Here is a 13131-nt window from a genome sequence, read left to right on the forward strand (position 1 = left end):
GTTTGATTTTTACACTTTTTAACAGTGGTCTGCCATGAGACCTTAAAGTACTTGTGTTTTGTCTTGGTAGAGTATTATATTACTCCCCCCTATTGTATTATTAATACAGTATGTAGCCTCTGTCAGAAGGCCTCATATCTCACATACTTATCACTGTTTCTAAGGCATTATAGTATATAACTTCTTCCCTCCTACATCTATAACCTCAGGCTATTTAGGTGTAGTAAAAGACAAGCTGGAGTTAAGTTACAATTTAAACAATGTATTATTGATAATATTTATAAATAATAACAATATAATATGCAAAGTACATTTGAATATTGGCAACCATACAACCTGATAAATGGTGATTTGTAGTTTCAGGCGAAACACAGACTTGTTAGTTACTTAAGTTAAGTTACCTCTAGTTAAGGTATCATTGGTGCTCAGCTTTCTTCAGAACAGGCCGCATGCCTGTCTCAATATGGCTGCTGAGCTGTGATCTTCATTGTGTTGTCCTTTTTACAGTTCATGCATCAGTTTGGTAAGAAAGTGTGAGATTAAGCAAGCAAATTTATAGATTCTCTGTCAAACCCCTACAGCCAATAGGACGTCATGGTACTTAAAGGCTTTTGATATAAGCCAGTTCCAAACAACCATACCTCAGACCAATGGGGTGATAGAACATCTTAACACCTGCCATCCCACCAAAACCATATGTTAAGGTGACGCTGGGCAGTTAGCCAGTCTGGCTTTCCTATGGGGGTTGACTGAGAGACTTCAGAGAAACATTAGCCAAACTTGTTTAAGGCACTCCCCATCCCAACTCTGTCGTAAAATTCAAAGAGACCCATTCCTGAAAGAGGTGGGGAGGGTTGTAAACATGAATGTTTCTCACTAAAGTAACACTAAACTACATTATTTGTAATTTAGGCAAAGCAAAGACATAAAAAATATTTATCAACTTATATGCAAAATCTCACATCACAACAACTTGTGAACATTATTACCCTTTTTTATTCTGTTTTATTGTCTGTACGTCATTAAGAGATGTCAAAGTGCAATTTGCAAAACCAGTTCAGAAAGGGAAGAATACGTTTATTATTGAAGTGCGTGTGGGGTTTCTCCAGATTTTCACGTTAACATTACTGGCCATTATGGCTGCTTGGATCTGCCTGATCCTTCTTTTTATTTAAGAGGGATAATTTTTGCCATTTTCCTGTCCTTCTGAATTTCCCCAAAGTACTGAAAAATGGCAAATATTCTGTTATACTTGGGTTCGGGGAGGCCAGCACGCCCTCTTTGACTCTTTATGGAATGTACTCTTTACTTACACTATTTGTTCCTGTGGGTGGATCACCAGAATGTTTAATGGAGTCCATTCAGATGAGCTGTACCACTGTCATGCTTTGTTTCCTGCCTATTTGTTTTTCTATTTAAATTCTCCTGTGTTAAGTTATCTTGTCAGCTTATCTGTAGCCTCAGTTGAGTGGCACTTGTTAAAGGATAATTTCCTCTGCACCCTCTGTTGGCGTGAAAAATGCATTTTATTACTTACATGCATTACAAAATACATTTACAGTAGATGGCGCAATGCAAAACATTGATGCTGATCACAGTCGACAGAGTGTAACTGCAGATCAGTCCCCCACCCCCCAAATACTCTGTCTTAAAATTCAAAGAGACCCATTCCTGAAAGAGGTGGGGAGGGTTGTAAACATGAATGCTTCTCACTAATGTAACACGAATATTACATTGCTTTGCCTAAATTACAAATAAGGACATAAAAAATATTTATCAACTTGTATGCAAAATCTCACATCACAACAACTTGTGAACATTATTACCCTTTTTTATTCTGTTTTATTGTCTGTACGTCATTAAGAGCTTGACTGGCCGAGATATAAGTTCAGACCAGCTCAAAAATGTGGACCAGCCAGGTCTACTTGTACATCCGGTTTGGAAAGAAAATATGCCCTGTAAGAGTGTTTTGTAAAATAATCCATGTGATTAGAGATTAATGACCAGATTTACAAATCGGAAATCATTTTATTTCTGTAGTTGTTGGTGAAATTCCATGTGTGTTTTGTGAGTAATGAAGTGAATTGATTAGCAACTCCATTTTGTTATTAAGATGTAGCAGGCAGAATTGCAGACCTCCTTACAGGTAGATGTATTTGTCTTAAAGGTGTGAATAAGCAGATCTTGGTGATATTAACATCTGACAGTGGCAGTTACACTTTTGACCCTGTGATGCAAATCTGTGAGGTTTCTAAGAAATTGTTTTTTTCCTTTAATGTTTCTTGCAGGTCAGCTTAAAACGAGTTTCAACAGGAGCGTCATGTGAGTCCCTTGCAGAGAAGGATTTAAAACCCAAAGGTGTGTGTTTTAATCTCCACTGTTTGAAATATTCTATTCACACTTGTTAAATTTCAATTTGAGAATTATGTTAGTGGACCAGCTCTTGATTTGAGTGATTTTGCACAATGGAGTGTACTTATAAATGGTTTTTAAGTACATTTTTCATCCTATTCTTGGATATTAAAAGTAAGCGATGAAGGTGATGTTAATGAATAAGGGGGTATGAAGTGTTTCGAACTCTAATTTATTGGAAAGATCCTATGATGCTTCTTTTCTTGTGGATCACTCTTGTTTAATCCCTTATTACCATGAAAATTATCAGTAAGGTTTGTCTTGAGCTCCATTCACACATGCATGCCCTGAATTTACTGGTAAATCGTCCCGTCATGGACATGTGTGAACACAGAAGAGTAACAATTCCAGGCAATTTCACTGTTCAAGGCCTACTTCAGTTTCTGGGGTCTCCTCTTTGACCGGTGCAAGTGTGAACAAAGCCAAGAAACCATTGAAGTGGATGCAATCAATAGGGATGTTCCTTCAAATGAACCAATTATGAGAGATGTCAAAGTGCAATTCACAAAGCCAGTTCAGAAAGGGAAGAATACGTTTATTATTGAAATGTGTGTGGAGATTCTCCAGATTTTCACGTTAACATTACTGGCCATTATGGCTGCTTGGATCTGCCTGATCCTTCTTTTCGTATAAGAGGGATAATTGCCATTTTCCTGTCCTTTTGAATTTCCCCGAAGTACTGGAAAATGGCAACTATTCTGTTAATACAGGGTGTCCCAAAAAGAATATTGGAGTTTCAAAGAGCTATATTTATTGAATTATACAAGCATATACAAAAACTGTTATATTCACGTGTTTCCCACATTGTCTACAAATGTTCTATGTGCCCCCCATGAGTAACTGTGACAATATCGAGGCGGTATTCAAATTCCTGCCAAACTCTCTCTAACATATTGGGATTGACGCTCTGAATGGCAGCCGTTATCTTCAACATCATTTCGTCCAAAGTTGTAGGCATTGGTGGTTGGAACACTAATTCTTTGACGTATCCCCAAAGGAAAAAGTCACATGGGGTGATATCTGGGAATCTTGGAGGCCAATGGTGGAGTGACAAATCTTGATTCCCAGATCTTCCTATCCAACGTTGGGATAGGTCTCATTTAGGAAATGCCGCACTGGAAGTGACCAGTGAGGTGGTGCCCCATCCTGTTGAAAAATGAAATCAGCTGGTTCTTGATCTTCCATTTGAGGAAACAGCCAATGTTGCAGCATTTGCAGGTACACAGCCCCTGTTACTGTGGTTCCTTCAAAAAAAAAAGTAAGGACCGTAAACTTCGACTTGGAAATCGCGCAAAAAACGTTAGCCTTGGTGGAGTCTCGTTCATGTTCGATAACTGCATGAGGGTTTTCTTCACCCCAAATTCATACATTATGACGATTTACCTTCCCACTAATGTGAAACGTGGCCTCATCACTGAAGATAATCAAGGAACAAAAATATTCATTGGTCTCCAAATTTTGCTGGATGAAAGTTGAAAACTCAACGCGTGTTACCCCATCGTCTAAGGGCCTGAACCAACTGCAGACGCTACGGTTTCATAACCAACCAGCGTCGGAGAATTCTCCATACACTTGACTTTGGTATCTGTAACTCATGACTTGCTTGTTGAACTGATTTCGATGGGCTCCGAGTGAATGCAGTTTGCACTCGGCGACATTCTCAGCAGAGGAGGAAATTCGAGATCGCCCGGTGCTTTTACCTTTGTAGAAACACCCAGTATCCTGAAATTGCCGGTACCATCGACGGATGTTATTGTCATTCGAAGGGTCAGTCCCATATTTTTGACGAAATGCCAGTTGCACAGTAACAACCGATTGAGTTCTGGCAAATCGCAAACGCAAAAAGCTTTTTGTTGTGGCACAGCCATAACTGCCAACGTAACTAATCGAAACAACACACTGTTAGCTTTTTGATAAGCACTAGCACCATCTACCAGCAACGAAATGAAACTAGATTAATTCCTCAAGACGCCACTAGGTTGCTCTGCAGTCTCCGATGAATGGGTGCCAAGCTACAACTCTTTAAAACTCCGATATTCTTTTTGGGACACCTGGTACTTGGGTCCAGGGAGGTCAGCACGCCCTCTTTGACTCTTTATGGAATGTACTCTTTACTTACACTATTTGTTCCTGTGGGTGGATCACCAGAATGTTTAATGGAGTCTATTCAAATGAGCTGTACCACTTCCATGCTTTGTTTCCTGTCCTATTTGTTTTTCTATTTAAATTCTCCTATGTTAAGTTATCGTGTCAGCTTATCTGTTGCCTCAGTTGCATGGCACTTGCTAAAGGATAATTTGCTCTGCACCCTCTGTTGGCATGAAAAATTAAATGCATTTTATTACTTACATGCATTACAAAATACATCACAGTAGATGGCGCAATGCAAAACATTGATGCTGATCACAGCCAACAGAGTATAACTGCAGATCAGACCAAAGTCTGCTTGGGTTATATACAGTTAGGTCCATAAATATTTGGACAGAGACAACTTTTTTCTAATTTTGGTTCTGTACGTTACCACAATGAATTTTAAATGAAACAACTCCGATGCAGTTGAAGTGCAGACTTTCAGCTTTAATTCAGTGGGGTGAACAAAATGATTGCATAAAAATGTGAGGCAACTAAAGCATTTTTTGAACACAATCCCTTCATTTCAGGGGCTCAAAAGTAATTGGACAATTGACTCAAAGGCTATTTCATGAGCAGGTGTGGACAAGGCCATCGTTATGTCATATCAATTAAGCAGATAAAAGCCCTGGAGTTGATTTGGGGTGTGGTGCTTGCATGTGGAAGACTTTGCAGTGAACAGACAACATGCGGTCAAAGGAGCTCTCCATGCAGGTGAAAGAAGCCATCCTTAAGCTGCGAAAACAGAAAAAACCCATCGGAGAAATTGCTCCAATATTACGAGTGGCAAAATCTACAGTTTGGTCCATCCTGAGAAAGAAAGCAAGCACTGGTGAACTCAGCAACGCAAAAAGACCTGGACGTCCACGGAAGACAACAGTGGTGGATGATCGCAGAATCATTTCCATGGTGAAGAGAAACCCCTTCACAACAGCCAACCAAGTGAACAACACTCTCCAGGGGGTCAGCGTATCGATATCCAAGTCTACCATAAAGAGAAGACTGCATGAAAGTAAATACAGAGGATGCACTGCAAGGTGCAAGCCGCTCATAAGCCTCACGAATAGAAAGGCTAGATTGGACTTTGCTAAAGAACATCTAAAAAAGCCAGCACAGTTCTGGAAAAACATTCTTTGGACAGATGAAACCAAGATCAACCTCTACCAGAATGATGGCAAGAAAAAAGTATGGAGAAGGCGTGGAGCAGCTCATTATCCAAAGCATAGCACATCATCTGTAAAACACGGTGGAGGGAGGCAGTGTGATGGCTTGGGCGTGCATGGCTGCCAGTGGCACTGGGACACTTGTGTTTATTGATGATGTGACACATGACAGAAGCAGCCGAATGAATTCTGAGGTGTTCAGAGACATACTGTCTGCTCAAATCCAGCTAAATACAGCAGTCACATTGATTCATGATACAGATGGACAATGACCCAAAACATACAGCCAAAGCAACCCAGGAGTTTATTAAAGCAAAGAAGTGGAAAATTCTTGAATGGCCAAGTCAGTCACCTGATCTTAACCCAACTGAGCAGGCATTTCACTTGTTGAAGACTAAACTTCAGACAGAAAGGCCCACAAACAAACAGCAACTGAAAGCCGCTGCAGTAAAGGCCTGGCAGAGCATTCAAAAGGAGGAAACCCAACATCTGGTGATGTCCAGGAGTTCAAGACTTCAGGCTGTCATTGCCAGCAAAGGGTTTTCAACCAAGTATTAGAAATGAACATTTGATTTCCAGTTATTTCATTTGTCCAATTACTTTTGAGCCCCTGAAATGAAGGGATTGTGTTCACAAAATGCTTTAGTTGCCTCACATTTTTATGCAATCGTTTTGTTCACCCACTGAATTAAAGCTGAAAGTCTGCACTTCAACTGCATCGGAGTTGTTTCATTTAAAATTCATTGTGGTAATGTACAGAACCGAAATTAGAAAAAAGTTGTCTCTGTCCAAATATTTATGGACCTAACTGTAGATGCTGGAGCAAAGTTTGAACTTTGTCATGTTGCTGTTTAAGAATGAAATGAAAGTATGGAAGCTGCTCCACTCCATGTAGGTAAAAGGGGTCATTTTCATTTGACTTTCAGGTACAGTAAAAGATCCAATTGTACATAGTAAACTTAGGAAATGGGCTTGTTTTATTAATAAGCTTGCATTTCTTTAAAAGAAAGCAAAGTTATTGTAAATGAATAAAAGCCATGATAAGAAAATGACCTAAAATTTCACATGTGCCAGTGAAATCCGAGGGTCCTCCATTCCACAGATCTTGTGGATTTACTGATCAGCTTGCAATGAATTTAATGAAAATCGCTCTGAGGAGGAAGGTGGCATGGCAGACAATGCCAGCCAAGTCTCCAGTGGCTTTCAGGGACTGAGGAGAAGATTGATTTGGAAAATAGAATTGCTGCAGGCGAGTTCATTCCTCAGATGGAGGTTATTTGAACCCATTTGCTGGTTTTCTTACTTATTCTGCTGGTGAAAGTGTTTTTGTCAGAGGACTGGTCTCTGAAACTGTATAGCACATAATCGTGTGAGCTACAAAACACCAAAAATGCAGTGTGAACTGTCCATCTCTTGAATATTAATCTTTTTTAACTTGGTTTTACCAGTTCAGGCTCATGGGGGCTTAACTGTGTCCCATCCCAACACCTGTACAGGGCAAGTTTAGTGTGCCAATCACCTGACCTGGATGAGGTCCCTGCATAGTCCTCCTCTGTTTGAGACTAAACAGGTTTAATTCTCAGTCTGTCACAGTATTTCCATGATGCACTTGGTTGCTCTTCTCCACACAGCTTCAAGTGCTGCTATGTCTTTCTTGTACCGTGATGACCAGAACTGCACACAGGACACCAGATGTGGTCTTGCTAGTGCATTTTATAATTTGAGCTTAACGACCTTTGACTTTTTGTCGTTTTATTTTCCTTTTTAATTTCTTCTTTGCATTGCTTAGTCAATGAAAATGTTTTGTCAACATAATCCCCCTAAATCCTTTTCAGAAGTTGCTTCCTGTAGGTCGTTGTCTCCCATCTTGTGTTTATAATTGATGTTCCTTTTGCCCACGTGTAGTACTTTGCACGTTTCTTCATTAAACTCCGTTTTTCAGGTGTTCATCGTCCAGTTCTGAAGCTTGTCCAGGTCATTTTAAATTTCTTTTTGCTGCTTCGTCAGTGTCTGCCATCTCTCCAGTTTTAGTGTCTCTGCGTATTTGGCAAGTTTACTAACTAAACCAGAATCTGTGTCATTAATATAAATCAGAAAAAGTAACAAGAGTTCAAGGACAAGGCCCCTGAGGGACTCCACTGATGACCTCACTTTGTCCTCCTCTTCTCTGTACTCTTTGTCTTCTCTTATCTCCTGCCAGTTCATCAACTAGAGATCCACTTTTGTACGTCACCTCTGATGCCTACAGCTTTTAGGTTCCGAATTTTTTCTTTTTTATGGGGGGTTGGAGGATGCTGTGAAACAGTGCCAGGTTATAAAAATCCTTTATGACAAAAAGACTTTTTACAGTGGTAGATCAAAAAGTAATGGTGACTTGAAAGTTACGCAGTGACAGCAATGGATAGAAGCGGACACCATACAACACGTTTGTGATGGCTTATGGGTAGTTTGAACATGCACAGTGAAGAGTTCTGCTGTCTGTCTTATCTTAATGGACCTAAGAATCTTATCTTCAAATTACTATTCTACTACTTGTGTCTGTGTTCTGTAAGCGCACATTGATTCTTTATCATTTTTTTCATTCATTATTTAGCTATATAATAATAATAATAATAATTCATTACATTTATATATACAGTGTATCCGGAAAGTATTCACAGCTCATCACTTTTTCCACATTTTGTTATGTTACAGCCTTATTCCAAAATGGATTAAAATAATTTGAGATTAACTTGAGATTTTTGCAAATTTATTAAAAATAAAAAAACTGAGAAATCCCATGTACATAAGTATTCACAGCCTTTGCCATGAAGCTCACAATTGAGCTCAGGTGCATCCTGTTTCCCCTGATCATCCTTGAGATGTTTCTGCAGCTTCATTGGAGTCCACCTGTGGTAAATTCAGTTGACTGGACATGATTAGGAAAGGCACACACCTGTCTATATAAGGTCCCACAGTTGACAGTTCATGTCAGAGCACAAACCAAGCATGAAGTCAAAGGAATTGTCTGTAGACCTCCGAGACAGGACTGTCTCGAGGCACAAATCTGGGGAAGGTTACAGAAAAATTTCTGCTGCTTTGAAGGTTCCAATGAGCACAGTGGCCTCCTCCATCTGTAAGTGGAAGAAGTTCAAAACCACCAGGACTCTTCCTAGAGCTGAGCAATCTGGGGAGAAGGGCCTTAGTCACTGAGGTGACCAAGAACCCGATGGTCACTCTGTCAGAGCTCCAGAGGTCCTCTATGGAGAGAGGAGAACCTTCCAGAAGGACAACCATCTCTGCAGCAATCCACCAATCAGGCCTGTATGGTAGAGTGGCCAGACAGAAGCCACTTCTTAGTAAAAGGCACATGGCAGCCCGCCTGGAGTTTGCCAAAAGGCACCTGAAGGACACTCAGACCATGAGAAAGAAAATTCTCTGGTCTGATGAGACAAAAGATTGAACTCTTTGGTGTGAATGCCAGGCGTCACGTTTGGAGGAAACCAGGCACCACTCATCACCAGGCCAATGCCATCCCTACAGTGAAGCATGGTGGTGGCAGCATCATGCTGTGGGGACTGGGAGACTAGTCAGGATAAAGGGAAAGATGACTGCAGCAATGTACAGAGACATCCTGGATGAAAACCTGCTCCAGAGCGCTCTTGACCTCAGACTGGGGCGACGGTTCATCTTTCAGCAGGACAACGACCCTAAGCACACAGCCAAGATATCAAAGGAGTGGCTTCAGGACAACTCTGTGAATGTCCTTGAGTGGCCCAGCCAGAGCCCAGACTTGAATCCGATTGAACATCTCTGGAGAGATCTTAAAATGGCTGTGCACCGACGCTTCCCATCCAACCTGATGGAGCTTGAGAGGTGCTGCAAAGAGGAATGGGCGAAACTGGCCAAGGATAGGTGTGCCAAGCTTGTGGCATCATATTCAACAAGACTTGAGGCTGTAATTGCTGCCAAAGGGGCATCGACAAAGTATTGAGCAAAGGCTGTGAATACTTATGTACATGGGATTTCTCAGTTTTTTTATTTTTAATAAATTTGCAAAAACCTCAAGTAAACTTTTCATGTTGTCATTATGGGGTGTTGTGTGTAGAATTCTGAGGAAAAAAATGAATTTAATCCATTTTGGAATAAGGCAGTAACATAACAAAATGTGGAAAAAGTGATGAAGCGCTGTGAATACTTTCTGGATGCACTGTAGCTATTTCTAACTTGCCCTTTTGGTTTTCTCTTGTAACTCTTTTTATATTGTGTAAAGCACTTGGAGTTGTATTCCTTGTATGAAAATGTGCTATAGAAATAAAAATGTTGTTGCAATTGCAGCCAAGGTCAGGGATGTTGGCTTGTGATCAGTAAGCTGTTTGGGTGTCCATCTTGTATGAACTTTATTGTCATCGAGCGCACGGCATGTGCAGATCCTTAGCTGATATTCAAATGTGAAGCAATGGCAGACAATCTTCTCCAATAAAGACGTCCCCCATGTCATTGTGGGTACGATGTTGATGGTTAACCCGATTGAGCTTCATCGCTTACACTTTTCTCCCCACTTGTAAACCTTTCTACCCACTTAAACGTTTGGTTGAGTCCTGCTGTTGTACTGAGCCAACATCCTTTAGTGAATTTTTGGCAGGTTTCACTCCCTGTGCCCACAGAAATCTTACTATGGTGGATTGATCAACAGTGGTGCAATCGTACAGCAGAGCATCCATGTTCATTTGACCCTGGCTTTAACTAGGCTAATGATGTGTGTGTTCGAACTACCCATAAGCCATCGTGAACGTGTTGTATTGTGTCCATGCCTATCCTTTTGCTTAATCATGTAATTTTCAAATTGCCTTTTTGATTTACCCTCGTAAAAAGTGTTAGTTTGCCTAACAACACAGAGTTTGCCAAGGAGATGGTTGTTGGCTGTTCCCAGTTTCTAGAAAAGGTTCTACATCTGAGGTAAGGTTCTTAGCGTTTTCTTTCTTTATGAAATATTTATTTGGTGTAATCAGAAGTCCATGCACAACGAAGTGATGCATCAAACAGAAGGCTAACCTCAAGCTTGTTGTGTTTTGCTAACAGTGAGGAGGAGAAGCTCCTCTTTCAACACTGGCAGGCCACCAAGACCAAAACCCACTCCAGTGGCCAGCAGTAATCCCCACAGAGGTACTTGTTGCATTACGTATATGGTGGGCTGTTCCTGAGATCACTTGGGTTTTGTCCCTCACTCCTCCTTGGTTTCACAGTGGGGGGATAAAGATGAGCACTTGTTGAAAGTAGGCCATGTTCTTCATTCTTTGATGCTGCACAAACTCTTAACCGCGCACACCTTTCTCATTTTGTTTGTCACACAAATGATGTTGGTCTGGTGGCGGCTGGTGCCTACATGTCTTTGCCATTAAAATGGTGGGTGTTCATTATGTATTTATTTATTTATTTATTTTTTTTTTAAACAGATGAAGCTTCAGCGACAGGAACCCAAGGATCAACAGCAACAGCCCAGGATCCCAATTCGGCAACAAGGAGACAATCTCTGAACACTCAGAACAAAGAGAGTCATCCAGCTAAATCGAGCAGACAAAGCTACATGGGGACAACGGCAAGTTCTAGAGCCAAGATGTCCCGCAGTGTGTCCATGGGAGAAAATCTGAACGCAAGGAGTGCGGAGGAGCAGTTTAAAAATGGCTTGAATTCAAAAGGCCGTGCCTCGTCCACCTTGGATCTGTGTGTTAGACCAGAAGTTGTATCGGGTAAAGAGCACGACTCCAAAAAGTACCCTGCATCCAGTCAAGACTGTGAACCTTTGGTAGCAACGGTGCAGGGGAACCACCAGGCCAGAGCCGGTCTGCACCTCGATCTTTGTATGAGCTCATCTGACCAGGCCGTAATGTCCTCTCCACCCATCGTGGGCATCGCAAAAGCCAGACCAAAGCGTTACTCTGACATATCTAAGCCTTCCCTTTCCTTGGCGACACCAACGGAAATGAGATCGCTGGGCAAAGAGGGCAAAAGTTACATAACTAGTGTTCTAGAGACCATCTGTGCCTCTCCTGCCAGCCCAGCTACCAGAGGGGTCACGTGCAGCACGGCCAGTCCATCAGTAAGGGAAGTCACCTACAGTATAGCCATCCCAGCGGCAAAAGATGTCATCTGTAGCACAGCTTGTGCGACAACAAGGGAGGTCGCTGGTATTGAACCAAGCCCAATTCGAGAAGGCATCTGTTCACCTTTGCCCAGACTGTCTACCACAGAACCAAAAGAAGAACAGATTCCTCTGTCAGAGGAGCACAAACCAACAGCATCTGCCACCTTGGTTTCCAGCTGTGACAAATCGGAATCTGACAAACCAGATGTGCTATGCAATAAGGGGCCTGACAAGATGGCGCACAGTGTAGCGGGTAAGTTGGAAGTGTAAGAAAATTCAACACCTTGTTAAATGCCACTAAGGGTACCTTCAGAAAGTCTTTAGACCTCTTCATTTTGCTGTGTTGCAGCCTTCCGCTAAAATCATGTAAATTCATTTGTCCCTCATTGAGCAACACTCAGTTTTTAGTTTTTTTTTTTTTTCTAGGTTATTACAAATAAACTGAAATATCACAATGACACAAGTGTTCAGTGAAAATTGGCTCAGGTCATCATTGAGATGTTTCTGCACCTTCTTTGGAGTCCACCTGTGGTCCATTCGAGTCACTGGACTGATTAGGAAAGTCACACAACTGTATTTATTATTATAGGAGGTCGGACAAGTGAGCAAAAACTCGAACCGTGAGGTCGAAGGAACTGCCTGTAGAGCTCAGAGACAGGATGGTGTTGAAACAAAGTTCTGTGGAAGGCGACAAAAACAAAATGTCTGTAGCATTGAAGGTCCCCAAAAGCACAGTGGGCTTTACGAATATTAAATGGAGGATGTCTGGAACAACTGTAACTCGTTCTCGAGCTGGCCACCCCACCAAGCACTGTAATAATGGGAGTAGGGCCTTAGGAAGAGAGGTGACCAAGAAACCGATGGTCAATCTGGCTGAACTCCAGAGGACCTTTGTGGAGACGGGGGGGAAGAACTCCCAGAAGGGCAGTCAACACTCCACTCATCTGGGTTTTATATCAGAGTGGCTTTCGGGTTTTTATTTGTAATACATTTGATCAAATTTCTAATATCGTGTTGCTTGGTGTCAATTTAAACGGTTTTACAAGAAGTCTGCAACACAGTGAAACGTGAAATAAGCGAAGGTTTCAGGAATCCACTTTTTTGGTTCGGATAACCTTACCCTTTTCCTTTTAGATCCTCCTGAAGTGGTGAGTCTCCAGAGCTGCCGACAAATAGCAAACGAGCTCCACAACACTCTGCAGCGGGCCGTGTCCCTGTACGGCAAGGTACGTTCCCTCCACACCTGCCTTGTGTAACACAGTTAAGATAAATTGAAATATCGATATTCAACTGACCCCCTCA

The 13131-nt window shown here is 41.6% G+C and overlaps 1 protein-coding gene across 2 annotated transcripts in view; it reads left to right on the top strand.

The window, feature by feature from the left end:
- wdr62 (WD repeat domain 62) overlaps window positions 1-13131 on the top strand; it is a 242829-nt gene that overhangs the window by 228685 nt on the left and 1013 nt on the right. The window contains exons 28-31 of one of the 2 annotated variants that reach the window (XM_028795560.2): window positions 2289-2358; window positions 10767-10850; window positions 11141-12082; window positions 12964-13055. In XM_028795560.2, the coding sequence (XP_028651393.1) occupies window positions 2289-2358; window positions 10767-10850; window positions 11141-12082; window positions 12964-13055 (1188 nt within the window). The remainder of the gene's footprint in view (window positions 1-2288; window positions 2359-10766; window positions 10851-11140; window positions 12083-12963; window positions 13056-13131) is intronic. The other variant, XM_051933967.1, reaches the window with a different exon arrangement.

Source organism: Erpetoichthys calabaricus, chromosome 1 (genome assembly GCF_900747795.2).
Source record: "Erpetoichthys calabaricus chromosome 1, fErpCal1.3, whole genome shotgun sequence".
NCBI lineage: Eukaryota > Metazoa > Chordata > Cladistia > Polypteriformes > Polypteridae > Erpetoichthys > Erpetoichthys calabaricus.